General features: G+C 32.7%; 1 protein-coding gene across 1 annotated transcript in view; it reads left to right on the forward strand.

Annotated features, from left to right (window-relative positions):
* LOC149771980 (uncharacterized) overlaps positions 1-22083 on the forward strand; it is a 127193-nt gene that overhangs the window by 11256 nt on the left and 93854 nt on the right. The window contains exons 5-8 of the mRNA XM_089947994.1: positions 4852-5109; positions 6914-7192; positions 14052-14345; positions 17131-17376. Of these exons, the coding sequence (XP_089804120.1) occupies positions 4852-5109; positions 6914-7192; positions 14052-14345; positions 17131-17376 (1077 nt within the window). The remainder of the gene's footprint in view (positions 1-4851; positions 5110-6913; positions 7193-14051; positions 14346-17130; positions 17377-22083) is intronic.

Below are 22083 nucleotides of genomic sequence, written 5' to 3' on the forward strand. Positions count from 1 at the left end.
CAACTGCATCCAATACTGTTGTCAAGATTATCTACATATAAAGGTATATGATGTCTTATCAACTGCATCCAATACATGTACTGTTGTCAAGATTTATCTACATATGAAGTTATATGATGTCTTATCAACTGCATCCAATACTGTTGTCAAGATTTATCTACATATGAAGTTATATGATGCCTTATCAACTGCATCCAATACTGTTGTCAAGATTTATCTACATATGAAGTTATATGATGCCTTATCAACTGCATCCAATACTGTTGTCAAGATTTATCTACATATGAAGTTATATGATGTCTTATCATCTGCATCCAATACAATTGTCAAAATGTATCTGTATATGAAGTTATATGATGTCTTATCAACTGCATCCAATACTGTTGTAAAGATTTATCTACATATGAAGTTATATGATGCCTTATCAAATGCATCCAATACTATTGTCAAGATGTATCTACATATGAAGATATATGATGCCTTATAATAATAATAATAATAATAATAATGAGGACTTTGTATAGCGCCTAATCTTTAGAAGCTCTAAGTCCTTTACAACATTAGACAACACCTATAAGATAAAAAAAACATATAATGATATGATTACAAAAACAAACACCATGAAATTAGAAAATATTAAAAAACATGCTGAGAATATTTAAGGTAGAAAACATTATTAGGTTGTTAAGTTTGTTCTTGCTGTCAAAATAAGTGAGTTTTGAGAGCCCTCTTGAATGTGATCACTGTGTCTTTGTGTCAGTTATGCCTTATCAACTGCACCCAATACTATTTTCAAGATGTATCTGTATATGAAGTTATATGATGCCTTATCAACTGCATCCAATACTGTTGTCAAGATTTATCTACATAAGAAGTTATATGATGCCTTATCAACTGCATTCAATACTGTTGTCAAGATTTATCTACATATGAAGTTAAATGATGCCTTATCAACTGCATCCAATACTGTTGTCAAGATGTATCTACATATGAAGTTATATGATGTCTTATCAACTGCATCCAATACTGTTGTCAAGATCTATCTACATATGAAGTTATATGATGTCTTATCATCTGCATCCAATACTGTTGTCAAGATGTATCTACATATGAAGTTATATGATGTCTTATCAACTGCATCCAATACTGTTGTCAAGATCTATCTACATATGAAGTTATATGATGTCTTATCATCTGCATCCAATACAATTGTCAAAATGTAGCTGTATATGAAGTTATATGATGTCTTATCAACTGCATCCAATACTGTTGTCAAAATTTATCTACATATGAAGTTATATGATGCCTTATCAACTGCATCCAATACTGTTGTCAAGATTTATCTACATATGAAGTTATATGATGTCTTATCAACTGCATCCAATACTGTTGTCAAAATTTATCTACATATGAAGTTATATGATGCCTTATCAACTGCATCCAATACTGTTGTCAAGATTTATCTACATATGAAGTTATATGATGCCTTATCAACTGCATCCAATACTGTTGTCAAGATGTATCTACATATGAAGTTATATGATGTCTTAACAACTGCATCCAATACTGTTGTCAAGATTTATCTACATATGAAGTTATATGATGCCTTATCAACTGCATCCAATACTGTTGTCAAGATTTATCTACATATGATGTAATATGATGCCTTATCAACTGCATCCAATACTGTTGTCAAGATTTATCTACATATGAAGTTATATGATGCCTTATCAACTGCATCCAATACTGTTGTCAAGATTTATCTACATATGAAGTTATATGATGCCTTATCAACTGCATCCAATACTGTTGTCAAGATTTATCTACATATGAAGTTATATGATGCCTTATCAACTGCATCCAATACTGTTGTCAAGATTTATGTATGTATGAAGTTTTATGATGCCTTATCAACTGCATCCAATACTGTTGTCAAGATTTATCTATGTATGAAGTTATATGACGCCTTATCAACTGCATCCAATACTGTTGTCAAGATTTATCTATGCATGAAGTTATATGATGCCTTATCAACTGCATCCAATACTGTTGTCAAAATTTATCTACATATGAAGTTATATGATGCCTTATCAACTGCATCCAATACTGTTGTCAAGATTTATCTACATATGAAGTTATATGATGCCTTATCAACTGCATTCAATACTGTTGTCAAGATTTATCTACATATGAAGTTATATGATGCCTTATCAACTGCATCCAATACTGTTGTCAAGATGTATCTACATATGAAGTTATATGATGTCTTAACAACTGCATCCAATACTGTTGTCAAGATTTATCTACATATGAAGTTATATGATGCCTTATCAACTGCATCCAATACTGTTGTCAAGATTTATCTACATATGATGTAATATGATGCCTTATCAACTGCATCCAATACTGTTGTCAAGATTTATCTACATATGAAGTTATATGATGCCTTATCAACTGCATCCAATACTGTTGTCAAGATTTATCTACATATGAAGTTATATGATGCCTTATCAACTGCATCCAATACTGTTGTCAAGATTTATGTATGTATGAAGTTATATGATGCCTTATCAACTGCATCCAATACTGTTGTCAAGATTTATCTATGTATGAAGTTATATGACGCCTTATCAACTGCATCCAATACTATTGTCAGGATCTATCTACATATGAAGTTATATGATGTCTTATCATCTGCATCCAATACAATTGTCAAAATGTAGCTGTATATGAAGTTATATGATGTCTTATCATCTGCATCCAATACAATTGTCAAAATGTAGCTGTATATGAAGTTATATGATGTCTTATCAACTGCATCCAATACTGTTGTCAAAATTTATCTACATATGAAGTTATATGATGTCTTATCAACTGCATCCAATACTGTTGTCAAGATGTATCTACATATGAAGTTATATGATGTCTTATCAACTGCATCCAATACTGTTGTCAAGATCTATCTACATATGAAGTTATATGATGTCTTATCATCTGCATCCAATACAATTGTCAAAATGTAGCTGTATATGAAGTTATATGATGTCTTATCAACTGCATCCAATACTGTTGTCAAGATTTATCTACATATGAAGTTATATGATGTCTTATCAACTGCATTCAATACTGTTGTCAAGATGTATCTACACATGAAGTTATATGATGCCTTATCAACTGCATCCAATACTGTTGTCAAGATGTATCTACATATGAAGTTATATGATGTCTTAACAACTGCATCCAATACTGTTGTCAAGATTTATCTACATATGAAGTTATATGATGCCTTATCAACTGCATCCAATACTGTTGTCAAGATTTATCTACATATGACGTAATATGATGCCTTATCAACTGCATCCAATACTGTTGTCAAGATTTATCTACATATGAAGTTATATGATGCCTTATCAACTGCATCCAATACTGTTGTCAAGATTTATCTACATATGAAGTTATATGATGCCTTATCAACTGCATCCAATACTGTTGTCAAGATTTATCTATGTATGAAGTTATATGATGCCTTATCAACTGCATCCAATACTGTTGTCAAGATTTATCTATGTATGAAGTTATATGATGCCTTATCAACTGCATCCAATACTGTTGTCAAGATTTATCTATGCATGAAGTTATATGATGCCTTATCAACTGCATCCAATACTGTTGTCAAGATTTATCTATGCATGAAGTTATATGATGCCTTATCAACTGCATCCAATACTGTTGTCAAGATTTATCTACATATGAAGTTATATGATACCTTATCAACTGCATCCAATGCTATTGTCAAGATGTATCTACATATGAAGTTATATGATGTCTTATCAACTGCATCCAATACTGTTGTCAAGATTTATCTACATATGAAGTTATATGATGCCTTATCAACTGCATCCAATACTGTTGTCAAGATGTATCTACATATGAAGTTATATGATGCCTTATCAACTGCATCCAATACTATTGTCAAGATGTATCTACATATGAAGTTATATGACTCAGAGATTAAGAATAATAATAATTATAATGGTATTAGGTTTATGCTGTTTGTTCAGAAACCAAGTTTGAAAGGTGAACCTATGCACAGAGGGAACCTGTGTTCAGTGGCCAGTGTGGTATTTTCCCATGGGTGGCTGCTATTAACAGGTTTGACTGTATATAATTAAACAATGTCAGGTATTTTTTAGACTTTTGGGTTTCTTGTGCAATCATAGGAATTAGAAACTTAATGTTTGGTACATTTGAAAAATTATATTCCAAATATGAACTTGAATCTATGTTAGAACAATAAAAAAAAAATCAGAATATTGTATAAAAAAAGCTGACATCTTTTTTTAGCAATGTATAATATCTATATTATTACTAACTTTATTGTGTATATTTTCAAATGTAAAGGAAACCTTTGTTCAAAAATATTTTTTATTAATTTTTTTCTTTGAAATTTAGATTTTACAAATGTCTTTTTGTTCAAATCTAAAGTGTTCAAGTTTTGAACAAAAATTATTTATGCCCTCCATCAGCCACCCTTTATTACCTTAACTATAAAAATTGATCTGCAGCATTTTGGAAGAATCACTGGACATAAATTATATCTGAAAAGTCAGTTCTGAATATTATGGTTTGGGTCAAGTCATGAAACCATGTCATATGCCAAGCTCAGACAACATTTTAAGTAAACCAATATAATTTTATTGCAGCGTATCCACTCTTGAATGCAAAATGATGATAATGAGAGTCAGATTATTTATATTTGATGTTTAAATTGAAAACTAAAGAAAGTTTTAATAAAATAATTAGTCTGTGAGCTATAGTGTCAGTCATATCAAGGAGATGTTTCTCTTACAGCTGTTGACAGAGTGCTCAAGAAGCAGCCATTGCTCTTTCTGAAGAGACAAATTAGTGTTGAGAAATATGTTGAGAAAGTGGAGGAAGAGGAGGAGGGGCACTCCTGTCATACAATTGAAGTTAATGGATTTGTTGAGAACACTAGTGAAGATGTGCTTGAGATGTATTTTGAGAACACCAAGCGATCTGGAGGGGGTGAGGTCACTAGTGTAGTAATTGAAGGTGGTATTGCTCTTGTCACCTTTACAGATGAAAATGGTAGGCATATGCCTATTTATTTTTTCATTACAGATTCCAATATTCACTTTTATGCTGAATTCACTATTTTTCATTTTTCAGTTTTTGTGGATTTTGTGGTTGCTACTTTAAGAGACAATAAGACCATGTTCCTGAATCCATGAATTAAAGTACCCATAAAAATTGATACCCACAAATAAAAATGTATTTCAAAGGATTTACTCTTGTAAAATAATTCGAGATTGATAAGTTCCTCAATTTCACAGCATTATCCAGATTTTTGCTGTTGTTTACAATCCTTTAAAGGTTTGCAGAAAATCCTTTGCTACAAATGGGTTAAGGGCAGCAGCCCAGGGAATTATGGGATTGAAGTAGGGTATTTAGTCCCCATGAAACTTGCAAAACTGCCTCTATTTATATTTGTTTTATATTCTGCAGTTCATTTTCAAATATCAGCCATCTGAGCTTATTTTTCCTCTTAATTCAGTATGCATGATTTTATCCTTTGATCAAGGAAATTGTACACACTTGTTCATAGTCTTGAATAAATGATATTATTAAAGTTCAACAATTTTTCACTTTTTATGCAGATTTGAAAACATTGTTGGACTCAAATGTTTGATTCATATTACTTTGTTTTTACAGTTAGGCAAAACCCACTTTAGATAGACCAATGGAATTTGATAGTTTTTGGGGGGTATTGATATGTACCTGTTTTGATTTTATGGCCATTACATCAGAGTTTTTATTCAAGCATAATTTTGATTGTTTTGGACATATGACTGCCATATGGGAGAGCATATTTTGGTATGAAGTTATACATCCATCAGTCTATCCATCTCTTAGCCATTTGGTTTCTGCACAGTAACATTTGTTTCCACTTTCCACCATCTATAGTTACCAAACTTTGTGGATGACTTGCACTTGGGGTTAGGAAGACCCATATCAGTTTTTGGCTTAAAGGTCAAGGTCACTCTGAAAGAAGCAAAATGGTTTCTGCTCAGTATCTTGAGTTCTCCACAATCCACTGTTTGCTTGTACTTCAGGTAAGGATGAATACTGACAATTTCAGATTTCAAAAGTCAAAGATCAGGGTCACTATGAATAAATGGAGCAATTTGGTTTTTGCAAAATAAATTAAGTATTTCAACCTATACAACTACTAAAATTTGTGCATGGCTTGCATTTGAAGTAATGAAGAACTCTGTTGTTTTCAGGATAAATGTCAAAAGGTCAGGGTCACTTAGAAAGAATAGAAATGGTTTCACATAACCATTTTGGTTTTCCATTATCTGTGTTTACCATACTTTGTGAATAACTTGCAACTGATGCAAGGAAAAATGCTACTGACCTGGGGGTCAAAATTCAACATCACTGTTACTGAAAGACAATAAAAAAGAATTCTGCATAATAACATTTGTTCTGGAAGACATACCCCAACCAAATTTTGTGAATTGCTTGCACTTTATGTAAGAAAGAAGGTTATAAATGTGGGAGTCAAAATGTCAGATGTCAAGGTTTTTTGTTTGATTGGCCCTGAAGAGTGATCATGACCTTAACCTTTGACCCTTTGATAAGGAAGAGGAACATGCATATACTCCATAATTTATGGACTTGACTATTAGTTTCATAAATATATAGGTGTTTTAAGTAATTGGAACATAGTTGGGGAATCCACATAAAAACCAAATTTGACCTATAACTTTCAAACTGCTCCTAGCCGGTGAGAGACACGAATGAAACTAATATTCTTATTGGTAGTCAGACACATTTTACTTCATTATAATGAAAATGTTAATTTAAATGTACATGTATTGTTTTTCAGTTGCATCAAGTGTTTGTGAAAGAGAGCATACACTAGGTGGTCGTAAGCTGAGTGTGTCATTACATTTACCTCAAAAAAAGTCTTGTGCAATGGAAGCAGAGATAGCAGAAGCAGATGAGCCAGTTTGTACTGTAGAGGTCAGAGGTTACAAAGTGGGTTCAGAGGGCACAATTGAACTGTATTTTGAAAATACGAAGAGATCTGGTGGAGATGAAATTGTAAACTTTGATCCAGTTAACTCTGATGGGGTTATTTTCATCACATTTGCAAGTAAAGAAGGTATATTAACAGTTCTATACATTTTCAGAAGTATCTGAATTTGGTTAAAAATTTCTAGAGATTCTAATAAACAATTGGGAAATCATTATAAACAATAAAAACCTGACATATTCCCACTGCAGATTGGGTTGGGAGTTTGGGAGACTAAAACAAAGTGTGTTTTATGGAGGGTGGAGGGGTCAGTGCACATGATCTAAAAAGAGACATTAAATTGAGAATAATTTACCTTTTATTAAAAGCTTATAAAATATTACTGGAAATTCAAATTTGATTTGAAAAGGTGTTAATGATATTTAATTCATTTTGTGTAGTTGAAATTTGTCCAAGATTGAGACAGTTTTTTTGCATACCTGGTTTTTGTTGTGTTTGTATGTTATAAATAGGTAGTTTACTGATACATAAGTTCATGGTCTAGTTTACATAGAATCTTAAAATGCTCTACAATCATACATGTGACAAAACTAGGATTTCAAGCCAGTATATTTACGATCAGTAGATTGGCTTCTAAGCCAATAGATTTTTTTATTGACATAAATTCTACATCCTTAGAGGACACTGACAACAAAATGTATTCTCTTCATAGTATAATAAACCACCAGTTTTAAACATAAATTGGATTTAGATTCTGATGTTACGGTAATTATTATGAGTCAGTATATTGTCAGTTAGTGAAAAGGATGAGTTGTTTAAGTTATGGATGACTGCAAAGATTCTTTTACTAGCATCCAATAGCATTTTTAATTTCCTTCACTATCTGGTGATCACTGATGACATTTGTTGTGATAATTAAACTTCACACTTACCTGGCTCTCATTAGTTCTCAGCTCCTGATTTACCACTGAATCCCTTTCTATTTTGTGAAGACTGGAGAATGTCTTTTCTGTATCATATCCAGACAGACATTAAATTAAACATTTTACCAAATTTATCTCTTTAAAATCCATGAGACAGTGGAATAGTTTCTCAATTTGCTGGTGTCAGTATTCCAGTAAAGGGTGCTTGTGGTGGGGTTGGGGATTAGTGTAATGCATATGTCATTTTTGTGAATCTTTGTACTTATTTCAGCCTAGATGGTACTGTATTTCAAACGTTCCAGATGATCTTGTTGAATTTGTGTTAACATTGAACAACAGATGTCAACAGGTGTCTTACACTGTAAAATGACTTAAATCAGTATAGTATTTGCAGTATGTGAAAAAAAGTCAGATGCTTCCCATTGATGCTCTGTTCAACAAAGTCATACTCAATTCAGGAGTCTTTAAATTTATTTTCGATGGACTGTGCTTGCTTTTCAGAATGGCTCATCATTTCCTGGATCATAACTGCAATTTGACATTTTACCATAAAAATGGAAGCACACTTGTACACTATTCCAACTACCAAACTAATTGTGCATTGGATTTTATACATTAAGTGAAATCCAAGCACAAAGAAATATTGCTGCTTGTCACAAATTTGCCAAAATATTTAATAAAAACCTTGGGCATATTATATTAAGCATCTTGAAAGTACATTAAACATGACAACAAAATACACTGTCGTTGAAATCCATGTTCATGCAATCTGCATCAAATGCAATTAAATTTATACATGCTTAGACACTGTTTACCTACTTTATAACCAAATATACATTCCTGTTTATGGTGACAGATCATATTTCATTAATGTTCTCCAGACTCGGAATTCATGAATACGTTCTCATGCAAACAAACAAAAACTACTTACATAGTGATGGATGAGAAAGTCGTGCTGCCATGAAAAATTCACCATTCTCATCACAAATTCTCCCTCTTCTGATGTCAAAACTCCTGCCTAATTTTGTAAACCTCAAAATTTATCCTATTAAGCATATTTCTTGGTTCTGTCACATGTATAAACATATTGTGTATTGGCAGGTATGCAGTAAATTTAAATTGTTATGATCTCCTGTAATTAACCATGCTTACTGGTAATTATCCATGCTTACTGGTAATTTTATTTATTTAAAGTGTTCTTTTACCATGCAATCTACTGTGTGTACTTGTTTCTAGCATAATTTAGAGGCGTTTCCCTATTAAAACAGTGTAATTACATCAGGCATCACATGATCATAATTGGTATAATCCAGTGATTACTTTTAGGTTATTGTATATCAAATTATCAGTTAAAGTGTCATGCTTGCTGTTCTCAGTCATGTTAAATCACATGAAGTTTTTACAGTAAACATACTACATTAGAAGCAAGATGTGAAACAATCCCAGCAAACTTTCTGTTCCTGAATTATTTTTAATAAAAATTTTGAGTAGGTGGGATATTTCAGTGAGTGATAGGGTGGGGGGGATGGGGGCACTTTTCATGCATCTCAAGAGATGGAGAATTGATATAAAATGATACTATCATATGCAAGTTATTTTAGTCCTCAGCAGTCCTGAATAATTATTATTAGTTTGTCTTGTTATTTTTTAAATCTAGTATTCATCCAAACAGCGTTTGCAGTCCAGTGCACACATTTTTATTTATACTAACAAGACTGTTGAGAATACTAGCATGACATCTGCAAACTTTAACAAAGTGACAGTTTGTAATCTGTACCCCCCCCATGCTAATTACCTTTATCCAGCAGCATGTTCAGCAAATAGGATACATTCAAAACATGTTCTGCATGTATAATGAAGTACTTGATTCATCATTTCATAACCACTTTTACGTTAAGATTTCACGATGAATTTATCTTGTCTACTTTTAGTTGATTTGAAAGCTACATTACTGGTGTGTCACACGGTGAAATATGTTACATTGAAATCCCATTGGTGGTTACTGCTTGTTCTGGATCAGGTTAAATAATAACTACCAATCAGGAATTAGTGTAGCTTATTCCCTGCATGACAAACAGGAAGTTCCAGCAAAGCAAAAGAAAACTTCTTGCAAAGTTATTGATAAGTAATACTTATACACAGATTCTCTCAGGGTTGCAATTGCATGAATCATGCAGAATTTGTACGAATTCACACACTTAGAGAACAGTGATGAACGAGATCTTCCACAGATTAGTTGCAAGTCCCGCATATGAAAATTTGCTCGGTGACGTATAACTTTTTTTACTATTTTTGTCGCAACCTGTTGTTCAGGTAGGCAGCTGTTTACACATCTGGGTTCTGCAAGCATGACATGAATAGTTGTTAAAATAAATTTGATTGGCACATTGTGCCCTGGAATAAGCATTATGGCATAGTTTGAACCCTCCATAATGTTTTACAAATGCGTGTTTAAAACATGGGTTACCTAGAAAAACCCAAATGTTTGATTCCTGGCATGGTTTTGTGCTGGTGATGGTGATAATGGCAAAAAAAATTAAAGTTATGAAGTATATTATATTATTGGACTTGGGAAATTGTTAATAGAGATAACAATGAATGATTTTGAGCCTGAAAATGGTTATAAATACAAGTCATATGTACATGTTGGCTGGACAAAAATAGCATGATGGTCAGTCTCCGTTACAGCAGTATTTTGATGTAGAAAGTTCAGAAATACTGTGCATATTTAAATTACAGACAATGTAAAAGTAGAATACAGTTTTCATCTTTTCAATCAGTTTAGCACTGCAGATCATATGCTACAAAACCATATATCCTTATCTTGTTAAGATAAACTGAATAAATAAGGATGAAAAACGAAATTAAGAAGTAAAGATATTTATTTGAATACCTCTGTCTGCACAAGCAAACTATGGCATTGCTGGACTAAAAACCCTAATACAGCATTATGGAACAGGTTAGAAATCTGGCATGGTAGTCAGTAAACTATTGATTCAAGGAAGTAAGTTTATGTTAGTGAAAAATCCTGTTTTGGAGCAGATATATCCAAAAGATAATATCTGTGAGCTCTGGAAAATTATAAATAACAGCCACAATGATCAGTTCCCCAACATCTTCAAGCTGACAAAGCTAGCTATGCATATGACCCTTCAGAAGGTAGCACAAAAAATATTCATTCACAGATAAGGAACAGATTATGCTCAGAAGTAATTAACAGATTAATACTTATACAACTAGTGGTAACATCTTTTAAAAATTTGATTTAAGTAGAGCTCGAAAAAGGTAGAGCAGAAAGAAACAGAGACAGATATTGAAGTCTTAGGTAACTATTGAACTATGACTATTGATCTCCCCCTTCTCCTTTTCTACTTCCCCTCCCCCACTTCTTTCAATAACAAAAGGTGAAGACCCCTGAAGATATAATCCTGACATTTTTACATGGAGAACAAATTTAGAATTTCTCTTTTTATGCAAAGATAATTAACAAGTGAATGAAGGCGCTGAATAAATAAAATTAGCACAGAATCAGCAACGGGGCAGATTTTAAACCACTTAAGTTGATCACCTTGTGTAAAAATCAGATTTTAAATTATAGAATAGGACAGGGTGTTGTCAGTAGTTTTCCTTTTTCACTAATAAATACAAGTACCAGTGGCAGTATTTTGCATTAGCACAAAGTACAGATTTTGTTGGTATTCATTCTCATTCCCATGCCTGGTTTGAAGATAATATCGTAATGTCTTCCAAGTTTAAATGAGACATGAAATTGTTAATAAGATGGTTTCAAAGCATTCATGCCATGCAAAACAAAGGGCCTGGTGGCTAAAGTGAGTTAAATGGAGCCACCATTAAATAACCTAAAATGTTGAATAAAACTCACACACAACCAACAGGTAGTCTGTTTCAAAGTATTTTTGATTTCTTGTCATCGTTGAGAATTGCATATAAATATAACTATACCTTTATCTGTAATCTGCATACTGGTAATACAACCAGTATGTCAACATACATAAAGGGGCACCACCTACCATTTTTCATATGTGTATCGATATGTATCATTTCACAGGCTGTGTATCATGAATCATCCTGATATGTGGCACTGGTGTATCGTTTCACCCCCACTGTATTGCCTGGAATTATGAAACTTAGTGAGGGGTGCATATTGATTAATATTACACCCTCATTACAAATTGTAGGTCAGTGTGACCTATATTTTATGATTCACTGAATCTAGTTAAATTGTGTTGAAAGTTCATTTCTCAAGCTCTGTTTATGCTAGAATCATAAATTAGACAATTCATTGTGTCACTATTATTACCATAGCCTTACTACAAAGATTTTACATTTTGCTCATAACTAACTAGGTAGTGTGTGTGTGTGTGTGTGTGTGTGTGACCACATTGGTGTTTTATCTACTGTATAATACTTACAACTAGAACCAAGAAGCTTGGCAAGAGAATACACCTTGATGAGTACTACATCTTCAGCTTGAACATAGGTAACATTTCACATTTTGCTGACTTCAGTCCAGTTTCCTGTTTTTACAATTCCTGCTATTATCATTACATCTCTTGAAATACCAGACCAATATGAAAAAGGTCACTGTGACCTTTATTTCATATTTTACTGGCTTAGGTTAAACTGTTGCATTTACTCCAAGACTACTTAGGTTATTACAAGCTATCACGTATAGAATGATTAAATTTGGTGATATATCTTTATGAGCACAAATACACTCTTGCAAGCAAAGATCGTCACTGTGACTTACCATACACACTAAATCATTCATACTAGAATTATGTAGATCCTAACCTACTTAGAAGACCTTTTCTAATAACAATGTGCATTCACTGGTAAACATTCCATTTGAATGATTATGTATCTTATATTGTGATAGGTTTTATCTAGTAAAAGTCTGGATTCTAGCGGTGGACAATAATAATAGTTTTTCAAGGCTATAATTGTTGGAATATTCATTTTTAAAACTTTGATACAAAAGTAACATTAATCTGTTTCTTATAATTTATTACCTGTTCTGTGATATGATGGAAAAGAATGTTCTTTGGTATTCAAAAATTATAATAAGGATACTATTTGGCATTTATTCAAAGTGGAAATTCATATTCAAATATTCATTGTATAATTTATATGTGAATGTACCAACTTTTACTGTGCCTTAGTGTGAGTTACTCAACTTTGAGATAGCTACTACATTATGTTAGTGTCACTCACCATCTATACTATGCATATGCATTAACTGTAGGCTCTCAAAGATTGTGACACCACAGCAAATGTGGACAAATGACAACACTCTTGGAAAATACTCTAAATTGTGTTCCCATGGGACAGAAAAAATACACAATGCAAACTCAGTCAGTCAATAGCTAAGAAAGCCACCATTGACCCATTACCACCTTTGCCAGCATTACTATCTTGGGAAGAAGTCAGAATTTAATTTGTTGTTTGAAACTTCAAAAGTTTAATGATGTTTAGTAACTTTAGTTCACACAAAATTTACTGTTATGGATTTATTAGGTGGAGATTCCTAATTTTTTTAACATGGTTTTGATAATATTTTAAAAAATGTGCTTATCGAAATTAAGTCTTCTTTTTGTTATTGACTATTTTTTTTAAATCACCATGAGGACTAGAAATTAAAAATTATATTCAGATGTTTATGACTATTTTCAATTACTACAGTACTAACAAATTCTGGCTCAGAGTCAAGACCCTAATTGTCAAAGAAAGTGCAAAGGTAAATATTTCATTATTACATCGCAGCAAATATTAAAATCTGAATATTGAAATAGTAAACTGAGGTACTGTTTGAGCATTTAGAGAAAATGACATAACTAAAAGTATGTCTGCTCGAATTCTTGATGCAGGTAATGTCCGATCTAAGCAAGGGGGAATAAATCTGCAGCAGATATGTTTCAGGTATAAAAAAGTTTTATTGTTCTGACAATTTTATACAGTTTGCTCCAAGATGGTACAATATTATTCTTGATATTTATATATGATAATTGATTTTCCTGAGGGAATATTATTCATACATGTTTCAGTTGCAAAAAGAGTGGTAGAACGTCAGCATATTGTAGCGGGTTGCACACTTGATGTGCAATTATATGAACCGCCCAAACGTAAATCTACCAGAAAATGGTCTCAGATATGTAGCAAAGAGCCTGAAGAATCTGTACTTTGCTGTGTTATCGCAGTTAGAGGTGTGACAAAAAGAATCATTGAAACTGTGCCACTCTACTTTGAGAACAAGAGACGTTCAGGAGGAGATGAGATTGTAAAGTTTGAGTACAAAGAGGAGAATGAAATAGCTTACATCACATATGAGAGTGAAGAAGGTGAGTGAACTTATTATATTGGTTAGTAATCCTACCAACATACATATAGACATAATCGGTTGCATTTTCAATAAACACAGAAACCTATTTTTAGCTCACCTAAGTGAACTTATACTCTGGCCATGTGTCCATTATTTGTCTGTCATTCATGGTGTCAGGTTATTATAAATTATTATAAAATTAACAATTTCTTATATTTTTCCTATATTTGTAAAATTCTTATAAATTCCTGTATTTCAGAAATGTAAAATATTTAATCAAACAATTATAATAAATATGTATCAAATGATTGTCAAATGTTCTTGGAAAGAATTATGTTTTTGTATTGATTACTTTGACTGTTTCCATTAATTTAATCATAGATTTTAGAAAATGCCAGTGAAAATGCCATATATGTGAACCTCCCACACAGGATGGTTTTTCTCCTTAGGGGTATATCCCATCCCTCATTGAAATCTCCGATGCATACAAAATTTTTAATGATAAGTTTCATTGTTTCCATTTTTTTGGGACATTTTGGTTGCAATGTAATATATTTACAGTATTTGTGCCTATGATTACTTGTCTCTGCACTGGCTTAAGCAGGCAAAACAATGTAGTTACTAATTTTATCCTTTGATTGTATTGGTTTGGTTGGCTTGCTTCAGTGTTTGAAGTTTGTCGAGATGGATTTTTACTGTGTGATCAGAAATAATTCTGAAAGGATTAATGGCATTAAATGATTATGACTAAATAGCTCAGTCACCATAAAACAATAAACCTCACTTTGGTTCTTTTTTCAAGGTATGTTCAGCTTTGGTGTTTAAAGTTGTCAAGATGGATTAAAGTACTTTTGACAGGATTAAAGATGTTAATTGATTATGCTTAGATTATTCAGTAGCTCAGGTGGCACAAAACTTGGTTTAATAATAATAATAATAATGACTTTTTAAAGAGGGTAAGACAATTAGCTAAGAACTAATCTACCTTGAGGCCCTCATACAAAGGAATTTATGTATTTTAGCTGCATCTCTGAAACCACTAGATATATTAGGTTTTGAAGAAGGAAATAGAGTGGGCATTTCTAATCTCAGCTGGAATATTATTCCAGAGCAAAGTTCCAGAGTATTGGAAACTTTTTTAAAATAATTCCTCATTTGGTTTGGGAATTTTATACTGTTTGGTAGACATGGATTGCAGGTGGGGAGTATTGCCAGGTAGCCTATACTGGAATAGTGATTGTAAATATTCAGGAGCACTATTATTGGATATCCTGTACATTAATTTGGCTTTTCTCAAATGGACTCGGTCTCTAATGGGTAATATGTTTAACCTACCAGCTAAATTTTCCTTGCTTTCTTTCTGGATAGATATTAGTCCAAATGCTCTTTTTTGAAGATGTACCAGCTTTGCTATGTTTGTATAATTTGAATGCTGTATTACTGTAGTCTAAATAGGGTTGTATATAACTTTTATAAAATAGTTTTCTGTGCCTTTCAGGGAGAAAATGTCTTATCCTACTGAGAAACCATAAACTTGAATTGACCTTTTTACTGATATGTTTGATATGTTCATTCCATGATAGGTTATTATCTATCAAAACACCAAGTAGTCTATCCTGACAGACCATTTGCAAATTTTTATCCTTCCATGTCAGATATAGTTCATCACTATCAAGATTTGTCCTTTTATGCCATGTTGAGATAAGTAATATTTTTGTTTTATCATTATTTACCACCATGCTATTGCATGTGCACCAGTTGTCCAGTTTGTTTAGGGCATTCTGTAAATAAATGTTGAGTTCATGCCTTGTGTTTTGCATGTCTGAGAATGTTGTGTAATCTGCATAGAGATCTGTAGATGATACTGAGTCCCTTAGTAAAAGTGTTAGGTCATTTTTAGTAAAAGTGGTAGGTCATTAATAAATAAAATAAATAGTAATGGACGTAGAATTGAGCCTTGTGGTACTCCATATCTAATTGTTCCAGGTTCAGACAGAACTTTATTTATATAAACATGTTGTTTTTCTCTCACTTAAGTATGAAGTAAACCATATAACTGTGCTTTCATCACATTGGTAGATTTTCAGTTTATTCAAAAGGATTTCATGATCCACCATGTCAAAAGCTTTCCTGAAATCTACAAATACAGATCCTATTATTCTACCTTGGTCAAGTGCTTGAAGCCATTCATCAGTTAGAGAGATCAAGGCAGTTGCACATGAAAGTTTCTGTCTAAAACCTGATTGATTAGGGTGTGACAGCAAGTGCTTGGTTAAATATGACATGAATAAGTCGTGGACATGTTTTTCAATCGATTAAACTGGTTTGACTTCAGTGTTTAAAGTTTGTTGATATGTCTTGGCATGCCAATGCCAAAACACCAAAATCCAAGTAATTGACTCGAGGTCTTAAAGTGTAACAGAAGGAATGTTTATTAAAATCAACAATTATGTTATTCTCTAAGTTAAAGAGTGAAAATATCTGAACACAACTACAAACTCTGATAATGGACCATCACAGAATGATATAAAACATAAATGAATTATCTGTTTACCAAGACCCCCTTTATGCACATTCCCATGTGACCTAGACATGAGTTATTCTAATGGAAAATTCCATAAAATTGTAAACAAGTTTATTTCTAGAGCATTCTAAGCATGTAAACAAGCCATTTATTACCTACAATCATGGACAAAAAGTTCAACTAAAATGCATGAAGGTTCATTAATTGGTTGTGTAATAAAACAGATGTTAATAAATTAACATTAATGATGAGTACTGATACAATTTCTCATTTATCCTAGTTGCCCGGAGGGTTGTGAAACATGGACAGCACAAGCTGGAAGGCCAGCCATTGAAAGTAAAGTTGTTCATACCACCCCAACCCAGGCCACACTATGAAGACAGAGTTTTGTTTGAGAGACTGACTAGTAAAATTACCCGTGATGGCTTGACTAATTTTTTGGAGGCTAAAATAGGCTTGACCCCAGCTGGATTTTTCTTTGGTGAGGATGGAGACAAAGTAATCATAAGATTTAATGAAAAGATTGGTAAGTTTAAATTTTTTTAAAAAAAATGAAGGATTCTTATTGTTATGGTTACATAGACACAAGAAATCAAATCATCACAATGTCTGCATGGGTTCAAGTCTCAGGCTCGGCTAACATGGGTACATGAGAAAGCCTGCCAATAGTTTCTCATGGTCCAATGGTTCTTCCCAGGGTTTTCCATGGTTCTTCCTTCACCATTTATACTGGCCCCCATGTATAGCCTATCTTGTGCTGAAAAATATCATTAAAGCCTACAGCAACTCTTAATCATGAAAGAAAGAAGGATTTAGGTGTATTGTTCAAGCAATCATCAGGGGGAAGATAATAGAGCAAGCAAGAGAAAGAGAAGAAAAAGAATATAAAATATAGGTCATCACATTTTACAATTAAGACAAAACTGAACTGCAGACTTAGATATATGACAGAGACATCTGAGTAGCAGATATCAAGTAGAATGAAGCAAAATTATATCATATGATGCGATAAGGAAGTAGCATCCCCCATATAACATTTTAAGTTGTATTTTCAAAAAGCTGTTATCAATATAAGTGACTAAAACTAGAGATTGTTTTAAAATTATAGCTTATTATGTTATGAAAGTAAAAATACACAGAGATCATGCTTCAGCATTTGAATGAACAGTATTACAATTCTTTACAATTATTATAATAATTTGTTTTCCTTTTTTCTTTTGATCTATCAGTGACCAGGCATATAGATTGTAGGTTTTGTATTGTTTGAATTTCTGAGATTTTCAACAGACCACAGCTTCATAACCTATCATAAAATCTACTATATTGGTAAGTTCTTTGTTCTGGTAATGCATCACTTTCACACTTTTATATGGGGCAGATAATAGCATCAACGTTTGTAAGAGTCATACTTTTCTAGGGTTTTCAATTATGTCAGATTCAAAATCAGGTTTAAACATAAACCAGTGCATGATTGACCTTGACCTTTTACATTTATCTCAGGTATCGCACAATGTATACAAACTGTTATAACTGGAATCGTGTAATTTGGTGAGGTGATGAATTTTTATGTTTGTGACCCATACTTCCCATTTCAACCAGAAGAAACCAGTACTGCAGGATCGCGAATAACCATCCATACACACAAACACATTCCAGTGTCTGTTGCTTATAAAGTTACATGTACTATTGATCCTTCATTATCAGAGCCTGTTAGATTATATCAGCATACAAGTATAGCTGAAGAAAAGCCAGCCTTTTGGTTGTCAAATCCCACTCTGATGAACACTTTGACACCAGAACAGAGACATAATTATGAAACAGCTACGTGTTGTCATATTTGTGAAAAACAGTTTTCACCTGATGTTAACAAACTTAGTAAAGTTCATGATCACTGTCATATAACAGGAGAATATAGAGGAGCAGCTCATAATGGTTATAATTTAAAATTTCATGCAGTAAAATTCATTCCCAGTGTTGCACATAATTTTAAAAGTTATGATGGTCATTTTATCATATCAGCCCTTGGTTATCCTGATATCATTAAGTTATGTGATGGATGTAAAATAGACAGTATTCCAAACGACATTGAAAAATGTATGTCTCTTATGGTCAGGAAATTGTGTTTCATTGATAGTTTACAATTTATGAACTCTTCCCTGGACTCTCTAATGAATAATTGTAAGGATTTTCCATCATTAACAAAACGAGTTAATGAAACAGAAAGACATTTTCCCGTACCATAGATTTAGATAGCTTCGAGCACCTTAACGAAACATCACTGCCAAGCCATGAGAAATTTTACTCATCACTTGCAGTTGAAAATATAACCAGTGATGAATTTGATCACGCACATCGTGTTTGGAATGAATTTGATTGTAATGCAATTGGTGACTCTCTTGATTTATATTCGACTCAGGATGTATTGTTGCTGGATGATATATTCCAGAGTTTTCACAAAACAAGTATCGATAAATGTAAACTAGATCTTTGCTGGTATTTCTCATCACTGGGTTTGGCCTGGGATGCATTATTCAAGCTCACTAAAGCGGAATTAGAAATGGTAACTGACCCCGACATGTACTATTTCATTGAGAAAGGAATTTGTGGCGGAATCAGTGTTGGCGTAAAAAAACATGCTCATACGAATAACAAGTATCTACCTGATTACGATTCAACTAAACCAACAAAATACATTCTCTATCCCAAAAAAAACAATTTGTATGGTTAGGCAATGTCAGAACGAATGCCAGCTGGCTGTATTGGTTGGGAATCATTATGATAACTTCTTAAAAATAACGTGTTACCAGAGTTCTTTCCGATTTAGATTTTACTTATTTCGTTGAAGTTGATGCTAAATACCCAGAATCGTTACATGACCTACATAATGATTACCCTTTAATGGCACAAAAAATGATTATACCAGATTCCTTATTATCAAAAGATCAGTTTTCAAATCATAAAGGAAAACCGTGCTTAGTAGAAAAATTGTATAGTCCCGAATTTGATGAATAAACATAATTATGTTTGCCATTACAGATTGCTCAAACAAGCAATCGATAATGGTTTGATCATTACAAAAATACACGAATTTTGAAGATAAAACAGTCATGTTGGATGGCTGATTATGTAAAATTTAATACTGATATGAGAACTGTAGCAAAAACAGATTTTGAAAAAGACTTCTTCAAGCTTATGAACAATTCAGTGTTTGGAAAAACAATGGAAAATATCTGTAACAGAGTTGATATTGAACTCGTTAACAGTCAAAAATGATATAGTAAATTAATTGCATCAGAAAAGTTTGCTGGAATTATTCCTATCAGTAAAGATCTTGTTATGATAAAAAAATACAAGACGAATTTAGCCTTCAACAAGCCTATCTGTGTTGGTGCATCTGTACAGGAGATCTCAAAGTGGTTAATATATGATTTTTGTCATGCATTAGTAAAGAATAAGTGGCCAAATGCAAGATTGTTGTTTACAGACACTGATTCTCTTGCATATGAAATTGATGGATCTGATTGTGTAAATGATGATGTCTATCAAGATATTTATAATAACAGAAAGATTTGATCTATCAGATGTAGCAAAAGAAACCAGATTTCATGACTCAACAAACAAAATAGTAATTGGTAAGATGAAAGACGAATTCTGTTTCGAGCCAGTTGTTGAATTTGTAGGATTACATAGCAAGATGCATTCTGTGCTGTCTTCAAACACTAAGAAAAGCATGATGAAAGCAAAAGGTGTTAAAAAGGCTGTTGTAAAGAAAAATTTTACTCATGATTTATTCAGACAGGTGTTATTAGGTGAAGACAAAATCCATACTGCAGAAATGACTATGATAAGATCTTACTGTCATCAAATCAAAACAGATAAAAAATTTAAACAAGGGATGGTTAATTTTGATGATAAAAGATTTTGTACTGACGGTATAAATACACTCGCATTAGGACATTTTAAAACCAACAAGCAGAATTGATTTTAGTAGAAAGCTATTTCAGTTATATCTTACTATTCAAATGGAAATCGTAAAATTGCACTCATAGCGAACAGACTTAATTTTAAATTGTTTTTAAAATAGTATTGTTAGTAGAGGTGTTATTTTATGAAGAAAAAGGATTATATTTCAAAATTGATAAATGATAACCAAGAACTACCTAATTTTGATAAATGAAAGGTTTTATACTGATGATGTGTGTGTGTGTGTGATTTGGATTTTTAACATAGCTTTAACAATTTTTCAGTCATATTGCTACGATGTCTGCATTGTGGCAGTTTAGTGATGTCTAGCACTGGGGCACCATGCCACAGACATGTAGCATGATGTTCCACCCAGTCACATTATCCTGACACCAGTCCTAACAATAACCTCTTAATGCTGAGTGCCAAGCGAGGCAGCTGTTAGTACCATTTTTGTAAGTCTTTGTTATGACTCAGCCGGGGATCGAACCCACGACCTCCTGCATCCGAGGCGGACACTCTAATCACTAGGCCACCGGAGCAGTACTGATGATGTAAATACACTCATGTTAGAACATTATAAAACACATTCATAATTTGTTTGTTTTTTCATTTTGTTTTTATATTCAGTAGTATGTAAAAAGGCAGTTTTTCTGAGTGATGCTAGATACCAAACGAGTAAGCAATTTTTCTTTTTTTAGCTAGCAATAAAAAATCATTGATTTTATAAGTGTTTGTACATACAATCAACACCAGCTTTTTAAAGCAGTCTTAGGTTGCAGGTAGGACACTAAAACATCAACATGGAAGGGTTTGCAGATGGAAATAAAGGTTGTTAGTATGGAAAGGTATGGACATGTGCTCATAACCACCTTTTTACATCCTACTAAAATTCAAAATGGCTTATATTTCATTTCTTTTATTGGCTTTGGCAAAGTTGCTTTTGGCATGCTATATGCATTACTATTATACATATAATCATGAAGTTAACAAGGGGATGCATTTCATAAGCAGAATTTTCTTGCAAAAAGTAGTCTATGTCACCTATATTTCATGCTTCAGTGACCTAGTTGAAATTTTGTTTTAGGTTATTTATTGGGTGTTATTTTTGTTTGAATCATGAAACTTGTTAATTGGATACATATCTGTTAGCACTTCCATACAACCAAAGAAGGTCACCTTAACCTATATTTTACACTTTACTAACATAGGTTAAGTATTTATGTTTAGCTCATAACCACACATTATAACCCCCCTTTCTGACTGGTGC

The sequence above is a fragment of the Sinohyriopsis cumingii genome, unplaced genomic scaffold, assembly GCF_028554795.1.
Source record: "Sinohyriopsis cumingii isolate HCF-2022 unplaced genomic scaffold, ASM2855479v2 utg001530l, whole genome shotgun sequence".
Lineage (NCBI taxonomy): Eukaryota > Metazoa > Mollusca > Bivalvia > Unionida > Unionidae > Sinohyriopsis > Sinohyriopsis cumingii.